General features: G+C 39.1%; 1 protein-coding gene across 3 annotated transcripts in view; it reads left to right on the top strand.

The window, feature by feature from the left end:
• LOC149942665 (calcitonin gene-related peptide type 1 receptor-like) overlaps nt 1-11,729 on the top strand; it is an 81,640-nt gene extending 69,911 nt beyond the window's left edge. For all 3 annotated transcript variants that reach the window (XM_090178274.1, XM_090178275.1, XM_090178277.1), the window contains 7 exons: nt 1,876-2,026; nt 3,146-3,206; nt 4,550-4,613; nt 4,688-4,773; nt 6,304-6,448; nt 8,453-8,494; nt 9,720-11,729. In XM_090178274.1, coding sequence (XP_090034400.1) covers nt 1,876-2,026; nt 3,146-3,206; nt 4,550-4,613; nt 4,688-4,773; nt 6,304-6,448; nt 8,453-8,494; nt 9,720-9,965 — 795 coding nt within the window. In that variant the 3' untranslated portion in view covers nt 9,966-11,729. The remainder of the gene's footprint in view (nt 1-1,875; nt 2,027-3,145; nt 3,207-4,549; nt 4,614-4,687; nt 4,774-6,303; nt 6,449-8,452; nt 8,495-9,719) is intronic.
• The last annotated feature ends 308 nt before the right edge of the window (nt 11,730-12,037 follow it).

The following is a 12,037-nucleotide window of genomic DNA, read 5'->3' as shown; positions in this document are numbered from 1 at the left end:
CTTACATGAGCGCGAAAAAGAAAGGAGCGCCGATTTTTATCTTACATGAGCACGAAAAAGAAAGGAGCGCCGATTTTTAATCTTATATGAGCGCGAAAAAGACAGGAGTGCCGATTTTTAATCTTACATGAGCGCGAAAAAGAAAGGAGTGCCGATTTTTAATCTTACATGAGCGCGAAAAAGAAAGGATCACTGATTTCTAATTTCAAATGAGCGCGAGAAAGGAGCACCGATTTTTAATCTTACATGAGCGCGAAAAAGAAAGGAGCGCCGATTTTTATTTTACATGAGCAGGAAAAAGAAAGGAGCGCCGATTTTTAATCTTATATGAGCGCGAAAAAGAAAGGAGTGCCGATTTTTAATCTTACATTAGCGCGAAAAAGAAAGGAGCGCCGATTTTTAATCTTACATGAGCACGAAAAAGAAAGGAGCGCCGATTTTTAATCTTATATGAGCGCGAAAAAGAAAGGAGCACCGATTTTTAATCTTACATGAGCGCGAAAAAGAAAGGAGTGCCGATTTTTAATCTTACATGAGCGCGAAAAAGAAAGGATCACTGATTTCTAATTTCAAATGAGCGCGAGAAAGGAGCACCGATTTTTAATCTTACATGAGCGCGAAAAAGAAAGGAGCACCGATTTTTAATCTTATATGAGCGCGAAAAAGACAGGAGTGCCGATTTTTAATCTTACATGAGCGCGAAAAAGAAAGGAGTGCCGATTTTTAATCTTACATGAGCGCGAAAAAGAAAGGATCACTGATTTCTAATTTCAAATGAGCGCGAGAAAGGAGCACCGATTTTTAATCTTACATGAGCGCGAAAAAGAAAGGAGCGCCGATTTTTATTTTACATGAGCAGGAAAAAGAAAGGAGCGCCGATTTTTAATCTTATATGAGCGCGAAAAAGAAAGGAGTGCCGATTTTTAATCTTACATGAGCGCGAAAAAGAAAGGAGCGCCGATTTTTAATCTTACATGAGCACGAAAAAGAAAGGAGCGCCGATTTTTAATCTTATATGAGCGCGAAAAAGAAAGGAGCACCGATTTTTAATCTTACATGAGCGCGAAAAAGAAAGGAGTGCCGATTTTTAATCTTACATGAGCGCGAAAAAGAAAGGAGCACTGATTTCTAATTTCAAATGAGCGCGAGAAAGGAGCACCGATTTTTAATCTTACATGAGCGCGAAAAAGAAAGGAGTGCCGATTTTTAATCTTACATGAGCGCGAAAAAGAAAGGAGCACTGATTTCTAATTTCAAATGAGCGCGAGAAAGGAGCACCGATTTTTAATCTTACATGAGCGCGAAAAAGAAAGGATCACTGATTTCTAATTTCAAATGAGCGCGAGAAAGGAGCACCGATTTTTAATCTTACATGAGCGCGAAAAAGAAAGGAGTGCCGATTTTTAATCTTACATGAGCGCGAAAAAGAAAGGAGCACTGATTTCTAATTTCAAATGAGCGCGAGAAAGGAGCACCGATTTTTAATCTTACATGAGCGCGAAAAAGAAAGTACGCCGATTTCTAATCTCAAATGAGCGCCAAAAAACAGATAATCGCTGATTTATAATCTCAAGTGAGCGTGAAAACGAGATAAACGCCGATTTAAAATTCTCAAATGAGGACTCAAAAAAAGAGGAACCCCGATTTCGACTACAATGAACGCGAAAAAGAGGTAGCTAAGATTTATCCTCTGAAATGTGCTCTAAAAATAGAGGTGCACTGATTTTTCCCCTCAAATAAACGCGATTAAAGATAGGTGCGCCGATTTCTCCTCCCAAATAGCCTTTCAAATTAGCGCGTGCTTGAGCTAAGCCCATCAATGCGCACGTTTATAGCAACGAATAACTATAAATATTTTCGTCTCAATCCTCGCAGGCTTTCTGCAAAATCCTGGTGATTCTTTACAAGTACTTCCGACTGAGCAGTTACATTTGGATGTTCTGCGAAGGATTCTACTTGCATCGACAAATCGCCGCCGCTTTTTCCGAGCAGAGAAAGTTTTGGCATTTCTACGTGGTCGGATGGGGTAATACACCAAGACTTACTACTTACAAGGAGCTGTTTATTGCCGATTTTGTTCAAAGTCGGGAGTAATGTAGACATATATGAGATATGAAATTTCCTAAAAGGAGACGTTGCACTACCCATTCGATTTGCTATAGCAACCGAAAATGTTTTTGATCACTTAAAACAAAAATAATTTTTTTTCCTTACTTTACATAAACATTGTTACAATTTTACCCCAGAAATGTTCCAATTTACCTAAACAGGATGAAATTTACCTAAATGTGGTCCAAATTACCCATTTCGTGAATTTCAAATGTTTTGAAAATTTTCGTTAAATAGAGATTTTTTTTGTTTTAAGTGGTCAAAAATATTTTCGTTTGCCATGGCAAATCGAATGCGTAGTGCAACGTCTCCTCTTGGGAAATTTCATATCTCATAAAGGTTTACATTACGCCCGACTTTGAACAAAATCGGCAATAAACACCTCGGGTACTCCAGTTGTTAGAGCCAGAGATCATTTCTAAATTCTCTCTGTTAGAGCATAGCGCCGATTAGATTTATGTCGGCGGTGTTTCGCGAAAATCAACCGGCGCGCTAATATCCTCAGCGGTGTTGAATTTTTTCGGCGGCGGCGGCGTGAAGGGACAAAAGTTTATCCCCCCTTTTTGAAAATTTTGAGGGGAGAATTCCAAAACATTTCGGCTGCGGGATCAAAATTTACCGGCGGCGCGCTGAAAAGTCAATGTCTCGGTGGTGGTGGTTCGGCGCCAGATAAATTATCGGCGACGGCGGCGTTGGATCGGCGCCAGACAAATTATCGGCGACGGCGGTGGTGGTTCGGCGCCAGACAAATTATCGGCGACGGCAGCGTTGGATCGGCGCCAGACAAATTATCGGCGACGGCGGTGGTGGTTTGGCGCCAGATAAATTATCGGCGACGGCGGTGGTGGTTCGGCGCCAGACAAATTATCGGCGACGGCGGTGGTGGTTCGTCGCCAGACAAATTATCGGTGACGGCGGTGGTGGTTCGGCGCCAGATAAATTGTCGGCGACGGCGGCGTTGGATCGGCGGCGCTAGGCTCTTTACAAACAGCGGTACCTGAATTTGACGCCATTTTATTCCGCGGTCTATTTTTAGGATTTCCCTTGCTGATGACATTGGTCTACGCCATAGTTCGGAAGGTCAAATACGATGAAAAGTATATTTGAAATCACTTAATTTATTAATTATTAATTTACCGCAATTTCGGGTAAATACTCCGCGGGTTATATGGTTCTAAAAGTTGAAAATTGCGTGTGCGGCTTAACATTGGATGTGGTGTATTTGGAACCGATATGGCGATGAAATCCTCGCTTTTCCGCGACTAATATTACGATTACTTTTTCACGGTGCCTTTTGATGAGTGCCGCTTATCTACCCGAAATTACGATAATTTGCCGAGCGAACAAACCCTACTATACAACTATCTGGAAAATCATTTTGTCTTATAATTAGTTAAGCAAATAAATAATCAGCTAGGCTAATACCCAACGCATCACCTTAGGCTCAATCGAAGATAGGCGGTGGAGAAAAATAACTCATAAATGTTGAATTTTAGCTAATAAGCGAGTTTCAATGACCGCACCGCCATCTCTCGACTTTAAAATTAACTATTAGGATGGTACTTGTCAAAACAAAGGGAAGACTAAGCTGACGTCATAGGTCACCGAGGTCACACTGAGGTGTGATGTCAAAGTACCATCCTCGTCGACTTTTTCGTCTAACTGCGCATGGGTCAGATATTATCGAAACTCGCTTATTTAATGCCGTCAATGAAAATTCCACCAGTCATATACAGGCGGTTGGGTAAAGCTACCAAGGACAACGTAGAATCGCATGAAATTCTGGTCGATTTCTAATTCACTAACTTCAGTTTTACTTCTATAAAGTCGATGACGCGTTTTTCGTCACGAAGTTGGAAGTGACGTAATTTACGTCATATCCGGTGAACAAGGTTTCATTACCGAATGATTGATTATCTTACATGTGATATACAAATCGTAATAATAATCGGCCCTTAATTTAGGTGGCCGGGTTAAATTGCCCTTCATGCCACCCGAGCCAACACCTCTAGCCAGTGAAGAGAGAACTTGCAGACTCTACGCGAAACGTTTATATCCGAGTTTTCACCCAGCAGTGCCCCAAACATTAATGCCAATTTGTCAAAATATTTCTGTTGATTGGTCACATGCAGTAGACGTGCTATTTTGGTTAAAATGTAAAGCCATTTTGAAAAATGGCGGAATAATCTGATAGTCGCCGCTGTTTATAGCCGATTTCAAATATTTTGTTATTTGGTTGATGAGACCTCTTGTTTCTGGTGATAATATGAAGCCATCTTTGAAAATGGTTGATCTCATATGCAGTAGCTACGGTAATTTTTAGCCGATTTGGTTTAGATTTAACGGGATCCAAGAATAGCAAATCTTTATTTGTCTCGCTCGGCCCAATAGTTGTATCAACTAGATCCTAGTTCCTAAATTTTAATTGGTATTAAAACAGTTGCTGGATCCTTCCAGAAAAGATAGAGTTTATTCTTTACGCTCCAACCTTCATCTTCTTAGTGGTAAGTTTCAATTATGATTAACCACTTCTTTACGAAACAAAGCTAAAAATTACTCTAATATCTTCAATTTTCAGATGAATTTGATCTTTCTTTGTCATATTGTGTACATTCTAGTCACTAAATTGCGTTCCGTGCAATCCAACGAACCCGGTCACTTCAGGTATAAATTATATATAATAACATAAGCCTATCATAAGGTTCCCATAAGTAAAGGTCTAGCATAGAGCCCCATGTTCACGGCATTGTCCATGCGAGAAGAAAATGAACGTACGACGATAGGGCAGTAGCGACGTCTTCGTTTTCAAAATTTCTACGTTTAAAATAATATCTTACTTGGTAGAGCAGCCACGCGCGGGTTGATAAATGCCACGCAAAACGCGTCTAAATCTCAAATTTGAAAAATGCATACCTTCCGAAACACAATTCTTTTTTCTAATATTAATTTAATGTTTTAAAGCGATAAAATGGTGAATAAGCCTTGGCTACGGTACTATGGGCTCGCGGCGGAGATTTCTCCCGAGTGGTTCTAAGTTTAACAAGTTCGCCAAGAAGGCGATAATATTATTTCGTGCCTGTATTCCATTTAAGCAGGTAGCAGAAAATCATGAATTGGTAATAAACCTTAAATTTGAGTGAAATATTACTTCTGGCCATACACGACTTCGATAAGAAAGTGCCGCATTTATTTATTACTTCTGGCCAAACACGGCTTCGTTAAGTAGTGCCCCACTTATTTATTACTTCTGTCCATACACGGCTTCGATAAGAAAGTGCCGCAATTATTTATTACTTCTGGCCATACACGGCTTCGATAAGAAAGTTCCACACCAGGCCTTTAAACACGCCATACTATCGCAGTCTGTGTTGTGTACACATTTCATTGGACGAACCATTACTCTGAACGTTTTACGGGAAGGGGAAAGACAATTTTCGAATTTTCCCCTTCGGACGGCAGCAGGCGCTAAAGCTCTCTCTTCTCTCTCGTTCCGAGCCGTCAAATTCAAGTTAACCGGTACTACTTTGCGTGATTTGAACTTGGAAGTGCGACTTTGTCACCACTACTAGGTAACTGTTTCCCTTTTTCTTTTTCTCCGCACCTTTTCATTTAGAGGTTACTTCCTTTGACTCTCTAGAATTTCAAACAGAAAATTCACCTTCCACGAGCCATTACGAGGAGTACCAGCTAACCTTATTATCTTTCTCCGTTTTCTCCGCAGAACTTTTTTATAGGTTAACCGATACTGCTCTTCGGGATTTGGAGCAGCGACCACTACGAAGTGACTGATTTACAGTTTTCTCCACCACTTCTCTTTCAGAGAGGTTACCCGTAGACTTCTCTACAATGTCGAACGGTTCTCTCTCGCCTTTACGGGCACTACTAGCTAACCATCTATTTGTTCCACTATTGAGTAAACTCAAAATTCCTTGCCCCCCCCCCCCATAAAGGGGGTCACGAAATAAAAACGTTCGCGAACGGCTTGAGCGCATTCATAATGGATTTCGCGAAATTTATTTCAGAAATGCATAGTTGAGGACGTAGCCACTAGGAGGTGTAGATTTTGAATACCTACCTCATAATAACGGGTATGTGATTGTAAAAAATTTGGCCTAGATCTTTGCTTATGGGGACCTTATGATAGGCTTATGATAATAATAAATAATATAATACAAATAATACTCTTTTATGCAGAAAAGCCGTGCGAGCGACCTTGGTGTTGATTCCACTATTTGGAGTTCACTCCTTCATCATTCTCTACTCCCCCGACAATAAAAACTCCACCTGCTTAAGCAGAGAAGTCCTCCAATATTTCAGCTCCATCATTGACGGATTACAGGTATGAACCGTTGCACTTAACTTACTAGGAGACGACCCGAGGTGATTTTCACCGATTTTGTTTAAATGCGGGGAATAAGTAGACCTTTATGTAACTTGAAAAGTTTCGACGGGCTTTAGTTTTGCCATGGAAACCAATAATGTTTTTGATTACTAAAAATCTACTTTCTCTATGGAAGTTAACATGGAGAAATCGCAGATGAAACAAATTAAAATATTAAAAAATAAATTATATAAAAAAATGTACACGCATTTACCCAGATTAACATGAATTTTAATGGTTTCCAATTTGAGAAAGTTTTAAATATTAAAAAAATAAATTCTCTAAATAAATTGTACATTGGGTAAATTCATGTTAAAATGGGTAAATGCGTGTACATTATTTTGTATAATTTATTTCTTAACATTTTAAGTAATCAAAAACATTATTGGTTGCCATGGCAAAACTAAAGCCCGTCGAAACTTTTCCTTTTGGGAAATTTCAAGTTACATAAAGGTCTACTTATCCCCCGAATTGAATCAAAATCACTTCGGGTCGTTCCCTTTGTTAGTGACCTCTAGGGGCCAATTTGAAGATAATTTAAATAAAAAAAGAGGCTTTCCTTTGGGGTCGTTCATCAGATTTGCCTGGCTCGTCGAGTTAAACCCAGGGCCGTGCAGAGACATTTCAGGCCCGGGCCTTATTGTGTCATGGCGGGCCCTTCTAACTGAATTTTTCAAGTGCTAATGAAGGTCAAGGCGATGGGCCCCTATCGTACCGGGGCCATAAAAAACATGCTTCTGGGCCCCTTTTTGCAGCGGGCCCTGGGGATTTTGCCTCCACTGCCCCTATTTGCAAGGCCCTGGTCTAACCAACTTAAACCGAGTCGACAGGTTCTACATTCACTTTATAGAAGCAATTTTTCCGTTAAGGCTGGTTTTCATTTTTGAAAAGGGCGAAAAATGCAGCAACGACGAGCGTCGACGCAAAATCTTCGTTAGGCCTAATATATTTTTTGTAGTGGCGTTTTTACACACAATCCTAGGGGATTTCTGTGTATTAGATTCACCGTAAGTGTATAATATTGTAACATAAGTGTGACACTTCTTACTCTTCACATGCAAAGGTTTTACTGAGAGCTATTCACAAGACAGACTACATTATGGGGTTAGTCACCATTTTGCGTCCGCTTGCTAACGCATCACACGTAGCCTTTGAAAGCGCCTCGCTAGGGGGAGATTTTCTTCTTGTGATGACGTCACCCCATTACTAGCTCTCAGTAAAATGTTCCCCAAAGTGACAAATTTATGGAACAGTATTATAGACGTATGGTTTCACGTATGGTGTCCGCCGCCGCCTGTTTTCGCTAGATTTCTCGCTGTACGTTAAAGGTACAAAGACACGTGATACGTCAATCAATTGTAAATATCATGCCCTCATCGGCATTGTTAACATTTGTAAGATCGAGGCCCCGGGAGTGGGGCATTTGCCCATTTTAATGATTTTGGGTGTTTTTCAATTTAAATTTACATAGTTTTTTAAATTAACACCGACTTGGTTGAATATTATATTTTTGAGTTAGTACTGATTATTTCTAAATTTCGATTTCGGTTGCATTCAGAAATTTTAATTTTAAATTACATTTCTGGCCAATTCGCGGGACCCCACAACCGGCGTACGCACTACTGTCATATTTGAATTCCGTGCCAATTGATACAGGCGCCATCTAACTCGTTCGCGTTTCGCTACCTTATTTCGAAAACCAGGTAACCCGAAAAATCCATTTTGTCTAAAGATTAATTTAAATTCATGTTTTCGCGTTTCGCTACTTTATTTCCAAAACCACGTAACTCGACAAATTATTTTTCGATAAAATACAGTTAATACATCTGGGGGATTGTGTGTACTTAAATGTCCTTGATAATTCTTATTCAAGATTCCGAAAGCCAGTCGACGAAATTCCCCTAGATAAGTGAAAACCATAGGAACACGCTTGAATATATATTTTATCTATTTTCTTCGCAGGGTTTTTCAGTCGCTCTCATCTACTGCTACCTCAACAATGAGGTAAATATGTCTTTTAATAAGTACATTACAGAATGTGTTCAGCTTAACGGTGAGTCTGTGGGCAGCACTCTGAAAAACAACGCCCCCTTTCTGCCAATAAGTGGGGGAAGGCATGATACGTCACGGAACTTAACGATAATTTTCTTAGAAACCGGATTCTATCCTATGACTGTGCTGTTACTGAACGCAGCCATTATCTGTTAAGCTGAACAACAGTAGTTTATGCTCCTGTACCATTGGGTAGAATTCCATTGGGTCGAATTGCATTCAGCCGAATCCTATTCGGTCGATCAATCACATTTAACCGACTTAATGATGGAATCATGGAAAACATCCCATTAGTGTTGTTCATTTTCCGGAAAAATTTCCTGAAAATTTTCCGCAAATCGGAAAAATAAAAAATTAAAACATAAATTACTTTTTAAGGGTTTTTAATGTTTTTAACTTTTTATCGACATTAAATGTCTAATAACAGTAAACATACTACAAAACATTAATAGCGTTACATTGTTAATTAGTTTAAACTAGTCTAGAGGTTTAGTTTTACTTTCAGATTCGGAAAAATTAAAATGTCGCTTTATTTAAATTTGCAAACAATATATTAAACTGATCATGGAATTAAAACTTTTTTTTCGGAAAAATACGGAATATTTTCCGACTTAAAATAATAATCAGCTAGGCTAATACCCAAGGCACCACCTTAGGCCTAAGTCATCAAGCGACTTTTGAAGCCTTTAATTCAGGTGGCCGGGTTACAATGCGTAGGTCCGTAGGAGGGTGGTGGAAAGCCCTTCATGCCACGCGAGCCAACAGCTCCCTACACTAACTATTACCGTTAACCTCAACAAGTTTTTATGGAAGGGGAACCGACTTACAACACTACATCCCATTAAGCCGAATCTACTTATCCCCCTCTTAATAAAAGTTAGAGATTCAATATCTAAAATAAGCAAAATAAAATAATCTAATATAATTTGATATGCAACGTCTGTATATCAAACCTAAGCTATTGTCTGGAATTATTACAACAGACAACGATATCCCTTTCAGCATAGCTGATTTCCAAAGGAGTTAAAGAAATGGGATTTGCTTAAATAAAATTCGTATGAATGGGATTCGGTCAAATGGAATTCGGTGTTTTGGGATTCGGTCAAATGGAATTCGCTTAAATGCACTTGTAAGGTTTCCAATAAACAATGCCTTTTTTTATAATTTTCTAAAACAGGTAATAAATCTATTGAAAAACGACTACCACCGTTACAAGTCGGTCAGGTGGATAGGTCAAGGAAATCAACGACCCAGCCGAGGAGGCCGCTGGTCAGTTTCCACTCAGGTATCGGCCGTTCACGACAGCCATTCCACCCACCAGCACGATAGCAACGGCAAAGCCAGTGGCGTGTCGCATTTAAACGTACCAACTCAAAGACCCATTCATAAGGCCAACGGCACTTTACCCGTTACGGAACTATAAACTCGAGAAAAATCCCACAAAAGATTACCAAGGCGCATTTAAACTAATGATAAAAGGATATTGGTAATATCTTGCTCGCGGCCCTCGTGTGAAATTGACACTCAGCAAGCGTTGCCTAAAAATTGTATCCAGTGTTATTTTATCGATAAATGGATTTGTTAAATTATGGAGGAAATGTAAGGAGTCGTAATGTAAAGATGATTCAAACGCGTGGCCCCCAACGGGATAATGGGGACGTAACGCAACAAAACAACTTTTCGACTCCCCCTCACAATTCGAAATATCCCACCTTCTAAATTACGTCACGCAGAGGCGTAGGAACCGGGGTGGAATGCCCCTCTCAAGCCATTTTCCGGGGAGGGGGGCTAATGTAATTGCCCCCCACACTTAATGCTCGGTGGAAATTAAAATTTATGAAATAAAGTTAGAAACGGCTTAATAGAGCAAATATTAAACTATGGTCCTTCATTTTCTTAAGAAATATAATATTGCTTTTGTATCAAAATATACTTCAAACTTAGAAAAATCTATTATATTTTTACGTTAATTATCAATTTAAATTCATCTATAAAATATACAAACGCCAAAAATACAAAATTTGGTCCCCGACCGCCAGGTATAAACTGCTTTGCCCCCCCCCCCCCCCACTCTCAAACATTCCTACGCCACTGACGTCACAAATACTCCCTCCTCAATTATAAAAGCAACATAAACCTTAAAATTATTAAATTACATACAAAATTAAGTGTATTTTTAATGATGGAACACCTAGAAAATCATAATATTGTAAATGAGAAAAACCACTATTATATTGGTAATGTACCTTAAAATAATTGATAAAAGAGGTGCCGTAATAGAATTTTGTTGTGACGTCACATATTTCTTCCCTCCCCATTAGTGCGTTACGTAAATTGGGAGCAGCCCTTAGTCCCCCCAGATTGCATCGTCACGCGCCCAGGGTGACCAGGGAAAGGCTTTGAAAATTTTATAGGGACAATAGGAATTTTAGAGGCGAAATATAGGAAACTAAATAGGCCAATTATAGGAAAATTTAGGACACTAAATGGAAAAAATAATAAGGTAATTATTGCATATCGGTATACTTTGACTCGAATAACGTTGAATATTGAAAATAATTGTACACTGCTTTCTTGCATTATTGGATCACTTAGCGGATTTACGAAAGCCCGTACATTTTGTTTGAAAGTGGCAGTGTTTTCACAAGATGTTCTATGACACAAAAGACCGTGAAATTATAGGAAAATAGGTGAAAATAAAGGAATTTATAGGAAGGGATTAAAAATATAGGAAATATAGGAAGTCTGGTCACCCTGCGCGCCAAGATAAAAAAGACCAGGTGCTTTCCCCCTTTTCGTTGCCATCCGGGTGAAGCGTCAAAATTTTAATACAGCACCATTCCTGACATTTCCTCCACGGTGAAATTGTCAATTTGTGAAAAAAAAAACGAAACCGAAATCGAGCTTAATAAGAGAACAGCGCGGGGCGCAGTTTCTCGCCAATGGAACCAATCCAGGATCACCAGCCATATTTTGTCATAATAAAACTAAAGATTTTTAACGAATAAATTAAGGAGTGCAAATCTAAGGCCTTTGTTTTTCAAAACACGGATGTTGCGTGTTTTTGACCCAATTACGTTCGTGAGATCAGGCCCTCAAACCCAGTACTTATAATCAATACCGAGTGTTGGTATGTATGTATAGTAGGTTTAAACAGCGTAATAAAGTCCAAAATTGTTGTTCACGATCTCTTTTTAATTTTAAAACTTTTTTGAAATCGTCCAACGTTATAACTGTAGCTTTAATAGTGGCTGCTATTACAACTCGTTTGATTTTAATGCTTTAAATTATTCTAGATGGCGCCAATTTCACCTTTAAATATAATCATACCCAATCGTACGATATATCTGACCAGTAATACCATAATTTGCTGTTGGTACAAAAATACTACCTGCAACGCTGCCCGGTAATTAAGTGTCACCATAAGTCTATAATATTGTTCCATAAGTTAATAATATTGTTCCATAAGTTTGTCACTTTCGGGAATATTTTACT

The sequence above is a fragment of the Leiobunum rupestre genome, chromosome 6 (genome assembly GCF_980474605.1).
Source record: "Leiobunum rupestre chromosome 6, qqLeiRupe1.1.hap1, whole genome shotgun sequence".
In the NCBI taxonomy this organism is placed as follows: Eukaryota; Metazoa; Arthropoda; class Arachnida; order Opiliones; family Sclerosomatidae; genus Leiobunum; species Leiobunum rupestre.
Note: the sequence above shows the minus strand (reverse complement) of the source record. Positions and strands in the feature narration are given on the sequence as shown.